Source organism: Ochlerotatus camptorhynchus, unplaced genomic scaffold (genome assembly GCF_037179485.1).
Source record: "Ochlerotatus camptorhynchus isolate MF236.1 unplaced genomic scaffold, CSIRO-AGI_Acam_v1.1 ptg000130l, whole genome shotgun sequence".
NCBI lineage: Eukaryota > Metazoa > Arthropoda > Insecta > Diptera > Culicidae > Ochlerotatus > Ochlerotatus camptorhynchus.
The window spans coordinates 1,602,956-1,618,796 of record NW_027040620.1 but is presented as its reverse complement, the minus strand read 5'-3'; the positions used below and the strand labels follow the sequence as shown (position 1 = coordinate 1,618,796).

Sequence of the window (15,841 nt, the reverse complement as noted above, 5' to 3'; positions counted from 1 at the left end):
GTTCCTTGGGACTTCTTATGAATTAAATGCGATAGTACCGACTAACGCCTAATATTTCCATTTCCCAGCCATTTTCAGCTCTGAAATATTTTTTCTGAAGTCCTCAACATTTTTACTAAGTACAAATTGTCTGTACAACATATTTAAGTACAGAAAATCTTAGAAAATCAATGCGTCTAGAACTCTAAAGAAATTTAGGAGAATTCTCCAAAAAAAATTCAAGTCCGAGTAACCAGAATGGCAAGCATGTGTCAATACAATTTACGGCCAAACCTCTTGGCCCCGTTGTAAAGTGGAAGTAATAACAGAAAATTAAATGTCTGGATTAATGAGCCGTCCGGCATTGAGTGCACAAAGAAATTTTATTATACTTGCAATTAGGTTTGACGCCACTTGGTCGCACTTCACTACGCTTCGTTATATCCCCCCTAATATAGATCATTTCACGTTAATCGTAATCTAACCCGCAAATAAATAAGTTGACAGAGGGACTCGCATGAACAAATATGGGCAGGCCAAATACTCCACGTTCTAAACATTCAACTCACCTGATAATCCGCTGGTATTCTCCACTCCACCCGCACCTCCACCTCCACCACCGGGAGGCGTTTCCGACACTAAACCCGGCACTGCATCACTACCCGGCTGCTGTGTAGTCCCACTTGTCCTGTCGGTAGCACTATTTCCCGCACTTGCACCCCCAACCACGGCTGCCCCCAACCCGGGAGGAGGCGCCGGATGTGGTTGTGGACTGGTGCTCCCTTGGTGCTGCATATAAGTCACTATTAACGTCACTATTATCAACACGAGCGCACCGACCACGGTGTAGATTATACATTTGGACGAAGACCAGAGGGTCGTCATCGTCGTGGTGCACCGACGCAAGAGGTCGTTGTCCTGTTCCGCAGCAACAAAAGCAGCAGCAGCACCACCACCCTGGCAATGGTCACTGCCAGGGTCCGCAAACTCGAATCTAGTAGAACGGGGGATGATGTGAGGGGCCCGCGCGCCGGCGGAATTTCACGACCCCACGGTTTTCACGTGTCAGCGTGCATCAAGCGGCTGTTGCGAACTGAAGCAAACACCCCCGAACCGGACCGGCAAAACCCGCCTACAACTACTTGCCAGTGTGTTTGGCTTTCCACTAGTACACGATTTGCCGATGATGCTGAAAAGAAATCCAGAAGAGAAGAGAAAAAAAAATCAGACTTGAAGAACATCACTAGAAAATGACATTGAAATTTTAAATTTATACATTTTTTCCACATGTTTGATGGCGAACCGCGTGCGTGGTTTAGTGGCAGGCGCGAGGACGAGACATGTTCTAAATCTCCCACTGCTAAACATATCGGTATCTGCGTCGCGACGTCAAAACATATTACAACGCCGCGATCGAAGAATCTACAGACGAACGGAAGATGCTGAAGAGGCCGGCTTGAAAATAAATTCAAATTCTCTACGTCTACACTACTCTCACACGAGGGGCGCTCTTCAGATCAAGTGGCTGTCGTACACGCATCGGAAAAAACAATAGCAACATCACGGGCCAAGAGCGAGGAAAACCGCTTTTCCTCCTCGATGATACAAATTGGACGCGGACATCGCCGGATGGAGCGGCGCTGGCAGATGACTGATGCTGATGTGACGTCCGTCCTTATGCCTATATTTACCAAGGTGTGTGTGACACACTGAACGCTGCGAACGTGCGTGAGTGAGCTATTTTCGGCCGGAAAAAACAATGGAACCTGAGGCCAGATGAGAAAATTGCCGACGGAAACATGATTAATGATTCACAATGCTTTTAGTGCTGGTTTAGAAAAGAATGGCCACCGAGACGTGACGGTTTTACGGTGTAATGAGGTATGTAAAGGAAGCATGTAAGCACCCTGTCAGATGGAGGCGGGAACAATGTTCGCAGGTAATTTGGCGTGAATAAAGTTTGATTGTTTTAGATTAAATGATAAACAAGATTTTACCAAATGACTTGAAATTTTGAAGTGAAGAATGTTTAGTCCATAACGTATTAATTTGTTTTTAGGGGGGTCTGAAAGGTAGTTGATCTAGAGTAATGAGTAACTTATGAGAACAACATGCTGTCTTATAAATGTATACAGTCTCAAATTTGAAATCAGCGGTTAGGCAAGGAAATTTTTCCGTCATTGTTGAATCTTGGAACCAAACCAATGTTGGGGAAATGTCGGATTCGGAAATACCTTAACCTATTATCGTCAGGGGGTAAACAAAGTCCTACACACCAAAAAATTATGAATTTTACAGTCAAAGTAAAAATTTGACATCCACTGCCATTTTGGAATCCAAGATGGCGGACCAAAATCCAACATGACGGCCTCCTGACAGCGCATATGCATCTAAACTCATGCAATATGGGTATCTATAGAATGCGCTAGATGAGTAAAAGTGAAAAATCGACATCCACCGCCATTTTGGAATCCATAATGGCGGACCAAAATCCAATATGGTGGCCTCCGGATAGCTTATATGCATTTAAACCAATGCGATATGGGTATCTAAGAAATGGGTTCAATAAGTAGAAGTAGAAAATCGACATTCACCGCCATTTTGAAATCCAAGATGGTGGAACAAAATCTAAATCCATGCAATATGGGTATCTATGAAATGGGTTCAATGAGTAGAAGTGGAAAATCGTCATCCACCGCCATTTTGGGATTCCATAATGGCGGAACAAAATTCAGTATGGAGGCCTCCGGACAGCGCATATGCTGGTTGGTTGGTTGGTTGTCTTTATTAAGGAGATTTTCAGCCAGACGCTGGTTCATCTCCGGAGGCAGCGCATATGCATCTAAGCTCATACAATATGGGTATTTATGAAATGCACACCAAAAATTATGAATTTTAATGGTGATGTAAATATCCATGCATGCTAAAATTGAAGCATGTTATACTTCCTCATTACGTAAGCTAGCAACTTGCAATAAATATTGCTTACAAAGATGGATGGTTGCATAAAATATTTAGAACATTTCATTAAATGACTCATAAATTTACACGATCTGTAATGTAAATTTGTATGATATGTGACGCTCCATTTATGTGCATCATAGTGACAGAAATTTACACTACTTTTTCGAACTGTGTGGGCTCGATCACAGATCCTAATGTTTTCAAAACAACCACGGAGCTCTAGGAACCTGATCCATGGATTGATCACTTTTACGGATGTCAGGCTTCGTAGTCGTCGTAAGGTATTTTACCCACCGTATTTGGACAAAAATCAAAACACTTCACTTTACCTTTTATTGAAATTTTAGAAATTGTTCCCCGAAAAATCTTTCATTAGTCTTAAAACCAGTTTCCTATTAAAAAATAATCAAAAATTTGCGCAAAAAATAGAGTTCAATTTTTTTAATGAATAGTTGATGTTCTACGATTGTGTCAATTTTTTAAGGTTCCATAGGCTGTTTCTATGCACCACCAATGTGGAGTGTGCTAGGCGATTATGAGAGGAATCGTCAACCAAACCATTTGTTTACTTAAAAATTGCAATGTTTACATCTCAAATTAACGCATATTGTTATCCGTATCTTGCATATTTTTCATCGGGAGGGGTCTTATTTTATTTTATTTTATTTTTTCACATATTTGAACGGATTTACAGCTCAAATAACACCACATTAAAAAAATTGGAAGATCATAACCGCTGGGGCAGATTTATAAATCTTCATTTCAAAAATATGTGGAAGATCACGCCGGATCTCTATAAAATCGATACAAAAAGCAGAATATTCCTTGTTGATGATGATTTCAAGCACCTGCGTGTGAGTAGATTTGTATACAGCTTTCGGGACCGCTGCTTTGCTGACGTGTTTTGTTTGTAATCTCAGTTCGCCACCTTCACCTTCTTAAACGTCGACAACCCGGCTCGTTGTTTGGCCCGCTGCACAGTAGTATGGAAGACATTGAGCTTGCCAGCGACGTCCCGGATGAAGAGGTTAGGATTCCGCTTATATTTCACCGCCACCTTCTTCGTCGTCGCTGCCACGTCCGAATTACGATGGCCGCCCCTTCCAGGCTTCCTGGCGATCGACAGACGCTCCCCGAACACTTTTAAAACGTTTGTTACGGTCGATTTGGCCACATCCAGAAATTTTGCCAACTTGGCATTTGAGAACGTCGGATTCTCTTGCTGCGCGAGCAAAATTTTGACACGCTGCTCCTCTTGCTCCATTTTAAAAATAGAGAGCAAACGGTGAAAACTCATCATAGCAACCATTGTATATACACTCAACTTTCAAATGCAGCATTTTTTTTGCAGGTTTTTTTTATGCATATTTAACAGAAATACACCAACTTGAAGTTGATCAATTTTTGCGCGTTCCAGACTTTAGATCCGTTTTTCTTCGTACAGATATTAAATGACTCAAGCTTTAGCCTGACATATATAAGAGGTGAAATACCAAAGCATAATTCCAAAAAAATCCATCAATCACATTCCAATACCAAATTAAGCAAATTCTATACCAAAACAATACCATCCAGGTATTCTTTTGGTATTCAAATATCAATTTTTGTTATTTACAAAGTATTTAGCATGCAATTTTTTTTTGTATTTTTTTTGGGTATTTTACCACTTATGTCAGGCTGATCAACGTCAGATTCTGGTCTCTCGATAGGGTTTTTGATCTAATTCCCGTCCTACTAAGCACAACCCGTACTTTACCTCTCTTTTCTGAACGGGTTTGAACAAAAAATTGAATATGTATATCAAAGATGACTTCTAAATTTATTCACCTTTCCATACGTACCGTTGGATTTGATAAAGAGTCACAAATTGTTGAGATATTGTTTAAAATCTAACACTGCTTCTTGATGCTAAATTCGTCTTACGAGTTTCAATTCCGTCTTAACGCATTGAAACGCATTTAGATTTTCTTCGTCCTACGGATAAACGTAGAAAAAGGGGATTCGCTAGGAGCGCTTCTTTTGTTTTGAGAACATGAGCGTAAATATTCATACAATGCGCTCTAATAGGATTTATGTTGTAGCTAATGAACTGACGCATCGGAACAAAGCTATTTCTGATTTGTGCATGGTGAAATCATTGTTATTAGTGATCTTTTCTGATCGATAGAACGGAAATGGGCGATTACGACGAAGTAGTGCTCTACCCTATGTTTTCCGATCTGAGTACCAATGCTTCCAACGCCAGAAAGGTAGCTACCACCCTGGACCCTACCTATCCGACCCATCAGCTCATGGACCGAGGACCAACGGCTTTACTTCCCTTCCGAAAGAAGGCGTGATCAGAGATTTTATGCCTCAGAAAATCCCGATGGCGCCGACTGGGATTAAACCCAGGCTCATTGGGGTGAGAGGCAATCACGCTTTTAACTACACCACCGGCGCCGCTCCAAATTTTGGTATCTATAACATAATTAGGTACTCGTTAGTTGTCTCCTGCTCGAGTGATGTAGAGTTAATTTGTGTATATCAAGAAGCAAAGTCTATAACTTTACTCTTCAAAGTATAATAAACAGTTACTCTTCAAAGTATAATAAACAAAATTGTAACCAGTTGTTTGGAAAATACACGTTTTGTTAAACCTAAATCAGTAGACACACACAAGAGCGAGAGGGTTTGTGCCGCTGCAAACAACAACGTAACGTTACTGAAGGGAGGTATATCTTGGCTTTAAAATAACAATGGATGCGCAAATTGGATGATGAATAGCTAGCCATCTTAGATTTGGAAGATTAGGCAGAAGTAACCAGGCGTCCGTGTAGACCAGTTGAGTGTTAAGTGTAGTGTATATATAATACAACACCCCCCCCACTTGTGGGGTTTAAGCTGGAAAGCCTACCTCCGTTCAGGTAATTGATTTTTATTATACTGACGGAAATTTCCCTGACTGAATTGTGATAATTCTCAGGACCTCTTGTGCTTTTGTACATTTTGTACACCTCGTACCGTAAATAAAACGGTTTTACACGGCTCGGCTCGGAAGTCAAGATGGCTTCCGAGCCTAATAGTAAATGATCCTCGATCGTCCGTCAGGGACGATTCCCTCAGGCCAGTGGCCTTAATTTCCAAGGAGGGTCCCGTCTCGGCTCGACCAAGGCGGCCATGCCACGGTCAGCCAATTTTGTCAACGACGGAAGACGCCTGCCAGCCAAACGAGCCAGCAACGCCTGCTGAGCCGTATGTGGCTGATGAACGCCACCAGATCCGCCATTCTCCCAAAGCTGCAACAACACTGTCTGCAGCCCGTGCCGCAAGTTTCCGGCTACACGGTAGTGCAGGAGCAGCCGTGTGGACTAACGCCAGCGTCGCGACGCCGTAGGAGATCCCGCTGCAGCAGTGAGTACAGTGCACATTTTAAAACCCCCGCATACACGCCACACATATGTAAAAACCCACAGCCACACGCCACAGAATAGGGCACATAAATGTGTTATAAAATGTGAATATTCCTGTGTTTCCTATTTTGTCCGCGGAGCCCCAGTAACATGCCGGCCCTGTGACACAGTTCAGGGGTTTCATGCTACTGAGCTAGTGTCGGGAGTGTCTGGTCATGTCATAGTCACAAAAATATGTCAAAAGTTTCTGGTTTTGATCGCTGGCGTTTCAATAATGCATTGAAACCTGCGTTCATATTTACTTTTAACCAGGCGTTATTGGTTTCGTATAGCCGTGGAGCTAAAAAAAATGTGTTAATCAGTGAAGTTTTGCTCTTTTCAAAAGCTCTTTGACAGTTGTCGCCCCACACATGTTTCCCATGATGATTAATATATGACATACATATGATTGATTTTGAGACAATGGCCTCTAAAAGAGCCCCTCCTCACAATAACGCCATTCTTGACGAATGGCTTGTCGTAAATCCACCAAACCCACCAACGAGCATGAACTTAACGCTAAATCCATTTGTTTTCAGATTTTGTCAATGCAAATCGGACTCCACAAATTTCAATCGACAAAAAACATGCCCCTTATCTGCAGATCTTCGTTTAACGACACGCACTAATACACACACACACACACGCCAATTCGGTAGTTTGGCGGCTAATGAGCCGTCTAATCGGCAACCGATGAATCACCGTGGCTAAAAGGTTTAGCTGAAAATCAGTAATCACTTCCGAATCGTCGTCGGGTGGGTTCATTTCCATCCACCACGCAGTTTAACACCGACCTTTTATGGCCCACTGCCACAGCGGACCTCATAAATCTTCATCAACAAATTTTTATGCTGTAATCCGCTGCCACCGGACAGACCGAGCTCGCTAAGCCTTGCGTCGTAGGTTGATGGGATCGTTTATTCCGAATTATGTCTGCACTGAGCGGTTCCCTTTGACCTGACCCTCGCCGCTTGCCGCGTGGTCGTCGCGTCGCGCCGTTGGAAGTGCCCTCCGGGAAGAAATGGACACATATCCGAAGGTTTCATCACGCTTCGGACGGACCAGAAAATCACCGTCATAAACAACTAGCTCGAAGGCTCTTTTCGCGAGTTGGTGGTGAGGTCTATGTTGCGTAAGCTCTCCTGCGGTTTGCGGGACGACAAATATTCATAAAGTCACTCCGCGGCCACGATAAGGATCAATGGATCGTTGACTTTTGCTGGGTAAATGTTGCGTTGCGTGCACGTAGGTAGCAGAAGCAATCGATAGCCTCCCTCCGGCGATTTGGGTTATTAATTTTTCGTCGGTAATGTGTGATGCGGTTTCGTTTGACGTCAGGCCCTCGTTGGCCAACTTGAACATCTGGTCGTCAAGAGTCTTACTTTGTAGCTGAACCTGCTAGAATCAAAACCCTATTCCATTTAGTGTATGAATGAACTTTATACGACCAATTATTAATCGCTAGTTTACATATGTGGGCTCATACTCATTTATGGCGCCCAGATGAAGATTTATAGCCATATGCTCTTAATTGCTCAAGTCTGTTCATTCTTTATTACCCTTTCTCGTTCAAGCCCGAAGATTTCCCAGACAATGGAAGGAAGATTGACTGCAGATGCCGAGTTGCTTTGCACCATCATTGTCTCCCAGCTTGAAATTTAATAGACTCCTCCAGCGACCAATCAGAGGCCATCGAACCTAGCGGGCACGGTGTGAAAAACGACCAGCAGTGTCAAATGGTCACCGCTGAACAACAACGCACTCCACTAGAGGGAGGTGACGAATATCCTACAAGCCATCATTACGTAATTGCCAATGCTCGACAACTATTTTATCGCTACACGCATCGATCGATCGATTCTTGGCCGCCGCCTCCGGAAGAAACGCCACGCCGAAAACTAGAGAAACAACACGAACGGATTTTCTGCTCTATGGGTCATGATTTATGGCCAATTTGCTGCGTACGGATGGATGTCGTTGGCGGTGGTGGCAGCGGTGGATGGCAATTTAAAATCCATTGGAACTATTTGAGCGAATTCGGATCGCAAAAGATTTATGATCGGGCGATGTTGCTCTTGGTGACGCCTGCCGTTTGCTTCGCGTTTGTTCGTTTACTTGTAGGTTGTCCCGTTTCGGGAAATGAGCTATTTGTTTAATGTTGGGGGGTCTCGGTACAGGCACCCACTGCCTTTTTCGTGGCGGTTCGGCTGAATGGTTGCTAGTTGGAGATTCTTAACCCTTAAAGAATGTACACATCAAAAATTGGTCACGGGAAAAAATCGTTTAAAAAAATAATGCATCAGCTTCAAGGGTTGGCAATATACATATAGTCAGCATTGAACCATCATATCTAGGACTTCATTTTCAATTTAGCGATTTTAACGTAGGACTACGCCTGTGATTTCAATATGGGGGTACACTTTGTGAAAACTGAAAATGGAACATGTAACAAAATTATGAAATATTTTGAACATTAATAACTCAGCTGTCCCTGGACCAATTTCAATCATTTTATCACCAATCGATCAGAAATTTACGCATCAACAACAACTGATGAAAAAGTGGTAATGTCAAGCATTGTCCAATGTACAAATAACAAGTGATAATTTGATCACTGTTTTCATAAGATATACGTTCTTCCCAAACCCAGTCGTCATAATCGAGTACCACTTGGTTGCACATCATTCTGCTTTAACCTGAAAAGGTATAAAAGAGCGCTGCTGTCTAGCCTCAACTTCTTTGCTCGACTGTTGAGCTGTTCAGCCCGTATTTTCGCTCGAGTTCTCGATTCGATTTTGTTTCGTTTTGTGCTGTCGCGTTGCGCCGTGGAAGTGTCGCCAACTTGATCTTGCAAACACGAAACAAATGGTGCGTAAACGTGCCAATGCGACCGCAGCGGGCCCTTCAAAGAAGGTGCTAATCAAGCCCAGTGCGTCGCAGGATGACGCCGGAAAACGAGTACTGCAAGCCAACCAGTATGCAGTACTCCCGGAAGAAAAAGGCGATGGTGACGCCGTTCCCATTGCAAGAAGAGAGCGGATTCCCCCGCTTTTCACGCCGGTGAAGAATGTTGCCAAGCTGGGTGCCGAATTGGCAAAACACAAGCTGCTGCCTTGCTTCAAACTTTGCTGTATCGGTATCAAAATCATGTGCTCCATCCTGGAGGAGTACAAACAAATAGGATGTTTCCTGAAGGACAACAACGTGGAGTTCTTCACGCATGATCTGCCATCAAGCAAGCCACTGAAGGTGGTTTTGCGTGGATTACCGTCGTTCGAGGCGACTGCGGTGAAATCCGAGCTGGAGCGGCTCGGGCTAAAGTCTGAAGCAGTGTACCCGATGAACCGGCGTTCCAACCACAACACCAGCCTCCGTGATCAGTTGTTCCTGGTGCATTTTACGAAGGGATCCACCAGTCTTGCGGCTCTGAGGTCCAAAATCCGGGACTGTTTAAGGTCATCATCAGTTGGGAGCATTACAAACCCTAACATCGTGATGTAACGCAGTGTTTGTACTGCCTCTCATATGACCATGGCACCAAAAACTGCCACATGAAGACAGACTGCGGCAAGTGTGCTGGAACTAACTCAACTGCGTCCTGTGAGCAAAATGATGAAATCGAGCCGACGTGTGTCAACTGCGGTGGAAACCACCAAGCCTACAATCGCGAATGTCCCAAGCGAGTGGAGTTTATGAATATCCATCGGAAGGCTACAATCAACAATCAGCCCGGTTGCCTCCGTAAGCCTCCTGTACTCTCGGAAGTCCAGTACCTAGCTCTCCAGTCCCGTCGAAATGTTCTGAACCTAGCCCCGCTTCCGCTCAACAACCAACAAGCCAATCCTGCGAGTATCCAAATGGTTCCCAACAGTCGGACAGTTCAGCATCGTCTCGCTGCTGCTGCGGCCCACCCAATTCCAGGTTCATTCACCGCCCCTGGTTTATCATACGCTGTCGACGATTCTCCGTTCACTTCGGAGGAACTTGTGACGCTCGTGGCCGAGGTCATCATCATCATGCGCACCTGCAACACCTGTCTGTCCCTTGTCACTAAATATGGACCGTGAAGCCATCAAGATCGTAAATAGGAATGCTTGCTCCTTGAAGAGCAAAAACATCGAGTTTGTTCACTTTCTCAACGAACGGCACATCGACATAGCCGTTATCACCGAGAATCACTTGAAGCCCGAGCTGAACGTCTTCCTTCCCGACTATCGGCTCGTAAGGCTTGACGGCACCAGCTCCGGTGGAGGGGGAGTGGTCATCGCTGCGAGACGGAACATCAGCTGCCAGCTACTACCAAGCTTCCAGCTGAAAACTATCGAAGCCATCGGAGTTGAGGTGAGCACATCGCTTGGTCCAATCATCGCGGTCTACTGCCCCAAGCAACGTTAGGTACGGCTCAGCCGCAGACCTCCGAAGAGACACCATCAAGCTAACACGACGGCGACAAAATTTCATCATCGCTGGCGACCTGAACGCCAAGCATCAAGCCTGGGGCAATAGTCGGCGAAACCAAAACGGCACAGTCTTGTGCAACGATCTGCAGGAAACCCACTACAACATCCTTTGTCCGGACACTCCCACCCTGTTGAGTCGATCCGGGGATCATGCCACCATCGACATTTTCATCAGCAACATTGGCGATAACATATCTCAATTGAGATAAACTTGAAACCTATTGGCCTAAGGTTAACCTTAGGCCAAGAGGTTTCAAGTTTCCCGGCGAAATTATTATCGTGTCAACTGGCAGCAGTACCAGCGCTGTGTGGACACAGCAATCGACTACGACGTCCTACCGGAGTCGTTCGAAGAAGTCGATCGGTGTCTTCAAACCATCAAAGATGCGATATCCCGTGCCAGGGAGCAACACGTACCAGCATCCAGACAGGTGAGTCATACTCTGAACCTTGACAGCCCAAGCAAAGATCTTATCTGGCTCCGTAATACAATTCGTAGACAGTTCCAGCGTTCTGGGCAGCCTCATTTGAAGACCAATGTCAATAGGCTAACCAAAATTATCCAAGCCATGGTGGAACTCAGAAATAACGATTTTGCCAACAAGATTCGCTCTCTTCCAGATTGTGCAAAATCCCTCCACTTTCCTCTGTTGACCAGAACTCGGACCCATACTTACTCATAACCCCAGTTGAAAAAGCCAATGCTCTTGGCCAGCATTTTGTGATTTCACATAATCTTGGCTAAACCATGGTGAGCCCCCATGAGCCTGCTGTACTGGAGGTAATGTCTAGAGTCGCTGACGGCCCCGTAATAGTGCATGATGATAGTAGAATATCGGCTGATGAGGTGATAGCAACTGTTAGAAGCACTAAAAACATGAAGGCCGCGGGTCTGGATGGTAAAAAGGTAAATGAATCATTAAACAATGACGATGTTCCTTAATAAGTAAAAAAAATCTCCTTAAAATAGATCGGGTTGCTCCTTAAATGATTAATCAAAATACGTTAAAAATCTTAAAATGCTCAGTAAATATTTAAAGTACGCTCCCTAAAATAGAGAAAACTGTACATTAAGCATTTGAAAATGCTCCTTAGTATGCACCGCTTTGCACCATTTTGAAGTGTAATTGTACCATATATCATCGGAAAAGCTGCTGTAGAAAGGTTAATAAGTACCATGAAATCAGCTGAAATGTTCAGTAAATCATTGTGTGCATTTGTGCATTTTTACACAACATTTCAGCTGATTTCATGGTACTTATTAACCTTTCTACAGCAGTTTTTCCGATGATATATGGTACATTTACACTTCAAAATGGTGCAAAGCGGTGCATACTAAGGAGCATTTTCAAATGCTTAATGTACAGTTTTCTCTATTTTAGGGAGCGTACTTTAAATATTTACTGAGCATTTTAAGATTTTTAACGTGTTTTGATCAATCATTTAAGGAGCAACCCGATCTATTTTAAGGAGATTTTTTTTACTTATTAAGGATATATTCATCTGTTTGATTGAGCAAAAGTAGGGCTGCCGGTCTGGATGGTGTAGTCAACCTCGAGTTGAAAAACTTGAGTATTGACTTCTTCAATCATCTTACCGTTATCTTCAACAAATGTTTGGAGCTTGGCTACTTCCCTGCATGCTAGAAGTTAGCCAAAAAGATTCCAATATGCAAACCTGGTAAAGATCCAACCAGTGCCAACATCTATCGCCCCATCAGCCTCTTGTCCTCCATCTCGAGGCTAATCGAAAAGTTGATACTCAGTCGTCTGCTGGTGTTTTCAAATGATAATAACATCTTTCTCAAAGAGCAATTCGGGTTTAGGAAAGGCCACTCTACCATCCTCCAACTCGCATGGGCTACTAACATCATAAAGCGGAACAAGTTCGTTTCCAATACATCTGCCATGGCATTGTTGGACGTCGAGAAGCCGTTCGACAATGTCTGGCATGATGGCCTAGTGTACAAGCTGCATCGATACAACTTTCCGATCTACCTCGTGAAGATCATCAAAAACTTCATGTCGGGCAGATCATTCCAGGTTTACATGAACAATGTCCCCTCTGATACGTTCAACGTTGATGCAGGGGTCTCTCAGGGTAGCCTTCTTGGGCCTATCCTATTCAACATTTTCTCGTCAGACGTTCCTCCCCTGCCGGGTGGTGGTATCCTATCAATGTTCGCAGATGACACCTCCATCATCTATAAGGGTCGAGTGATCCGTGCTCTGGCGAGTAAACTACAATCCTGCCTGGATGTTCTGTCCGACTATTTCAAGAGGAGGAAGATTTGTATCAATGCAGCTATAATACAAACCACTCTGTTTCCACACTCGAATTCACCTCGGCTTGTTCCGCCTGCTAACGTCAAAATCCATCTTGATAGCACTCCCATTGAATGGTCGAGTGAAGTAGTCTACCTTGGTCTCACCCTCGATAGCAAATTGCTATTCCGATCCCATGTGGACAAGATATCCACCAAGTGTAACATCTTGATCAGGTCGCTCTACCCTCTGATAAACAGGAAGTCCACGCTGTCCCTCAAAAACAAGCTTGCTGCCCACAAGAGAATCATTCTGCCGGCTATTGAGTATGGTATGCCAATCTGGGAGAGTGGTGCTCAGTGCCACTACCTAAAGCTTCAGAGGATCCACAACAAGATCCTCAGAATGATCCTTAACAGTCCACCGCGAACTCGTAATTCTGAGATTCACCACCTGGCCGGTCTTCAAACACTCGAGGAGCGAAAGACGTCCACGCTGGAATGGTTCAGAGTCGCCTGTCTGCGATCAAACCACCAGATCATTCGTGATTTGGCAACCTAGTTCAAGTATCTAGGTAGGTTCCTGTGCTCAAGTAGGTAGGTTATCAAATTTTTAAATTCAAACAAAAACAAGCCCTTAAAAGGGTATCCTGTAAATTAACGGTAAACGCAATCATTACATTAGAATAATTAATTAACACTCCGAATACGATGCCTCCGAAAAACGTGTAACGGCAAGTTTGCAATGGCACAACTTAGCCATTTCTTAATGAATTTCAAAAATGGTGGTACCTTTAGAATTTCTAGGGTTTCTAAAAGATTTTGATTGCAAAAACCTTGTTACACGTTTTTTTGAAAGGTGTGTTTGTAGGGTTTTGCAAGTGGCGCAAGATCTGTAATTTAGATTAATGGGCACAAGTGTTCACAATTAGCCAGAATACAATCATGGTTCCTATATATGGATCCTGGAGACAACGGAACGGTCTTCGAAAAATCCGGAACATCCGTAAAAATGGTCAATCCATGATCCTGATCCTAGAGCTTCGCGGTTTTTTTTTTTGAAAACATTAGGAACTGTGATATAAACAAATATTTGGGGTCGTGACATCAACATGTACCTGTATGGCCATGGGACCGTCCTCCGGAAAATCCGGAACATCCGTAAAAGTCGACAATCCATGAAACTGATCCTAGAGCTCCGTGTTTTTTTTTTTTAACATTAGGATCTGTGATATAAGAATGAATTTGGGTCATGGATCCAGATGGCCATGGGACCGTCCTCCAGATAATCCGGAACATCCGTAAAAGTAGTAAATCCACGATCCTGATCCTAGAGCTCCGTGTTTTTTTATAAACATTAGGAACTGTGATGATAGAAAAAATTTGGGCTTGTGACATAAACATGGACCCAGATAGCCATCGGAACGTGCTCCGGAGGATCCAAAAAATCCCGCAGTTTTTGAAAAAAAAAACTGAGATGATAGAATGAATTTGGGGTCGTGACCTAAACATGGACCTTGATGGCCATTAGACCGTCCTCTGGAAGATCCGGAACATCCGTGAAAGTGGAAAATTCACGAAACTGATCCTAGAGCTCCGTGGTTTTCTTGAAAACGTTAGGAACTGTGATGACAGAATGATTTTGGGATCGTGATATAAACATGGACCCAGATGGCCATCGGAACGTCCTTCGGAAGATCCGAAAAATCCATAAATGTACGGTTTTGTCGAAAGCATGTGGAACTGCGATATAAGAAATATTTTGGGACATGACATAAACATGGACCCAAATAGCCATGGGGCCATCCTCTGGTAAGTCCAGAACATCCGTAAAAGAGGTTAATCAATGAAACTGATCCTAGATCCCCACATTTTTTTTTTTCCAAAAACATTAGGAACTGTGATATAAGAATGAATTTGTGACCGTGACTTAAACATGTACCTAGATAGCCATGGGACCGTCGTCCGGGAGATCAACAACATCCTTAAAATGGTCACTCCATAAAATTGAAAGGTGGAAGCATTACTATGACGAGCACCTCAAGGGTGATGCAGCAGAAAACAAAGGTGGCACGGCAACAGACTTTGGAGCACGTACAGTAGACGACATGTTTATGTCACGACCCCAAATATTTTTTTGTATCACAGTTCCTAATGTTTTCAAAAAAAAAACCGCAGAGGTCTAGGATCAGGATCATGGATTGACCATTTTTATGGATGTTCCGAATTTTTCGAGGACCGTTCCGTTGTCTCCAGGATCCATATATAGGAACCATGACTGTATTCTGGCTAATTGTGAACATTTGTGCCCATTAATCTAAATTACAGATCTTGCGCCACTTGCAAAACCCTACAAACACACCTTTAAAAAAAAACGTGTAACAACTCTTTTCGCTTTTTAAAAAAGTAGACGACTCTATTCAGTTTTTTGCAATCAAAATCATCTAGAAACCCTAGGAATTCTAAAGGTACCACAATTTTTGAAATTGTATGTATGTATGTATGTAAGGTAGCCACCATCCCTTCGAAGATCTTGTCTTGTATGCAGCTCCACTTAATAGCAAGATCAATTTGAGCTACCGATCTGAATTCACAATATCGCTGTATGAAGGGCCAAAAACGGTGGGGTGGACCCGTAAGCAGAGACACTTACGCGAAATCCACGGGAATTTAAGAATCTCCTTCCAACGATACGATCCAACAAATCGAATAACGCAATTCGCAATACTTATTAAGCTTCCTAC

At 43.6% G+C, this 15,841-nt stretch overlaps 1 protein-coding gene across 3 annotated transcripts in view; it reads right to left on the bottom strand.

Moving 5' to 3' along the window:
• Positions 1-15,841, bottom strand: part of AdamTS-A (ADAM metallopeptidase with thrombospondin type 1 motif A) — a 629,564-nt gene that overhangs the window by 401,343 nt on the left and 212,380 nt on the right. For all 3 annotated transcript variants that reach the window (XM_065220620.1, XM_065220621.1, XM_065220622.1), the window contains exon 2: positions 549-1,168. In XM_065220620.1, the coding sequence (XP_065076692.1) occupies positions 549-864 (316 nt within the window). In that variant the 5' untranslated portion in view covers positions 865-1,168. The remainder of the gene's footprint in view (positions 1-548; positions 1,169-15,841) is intronic.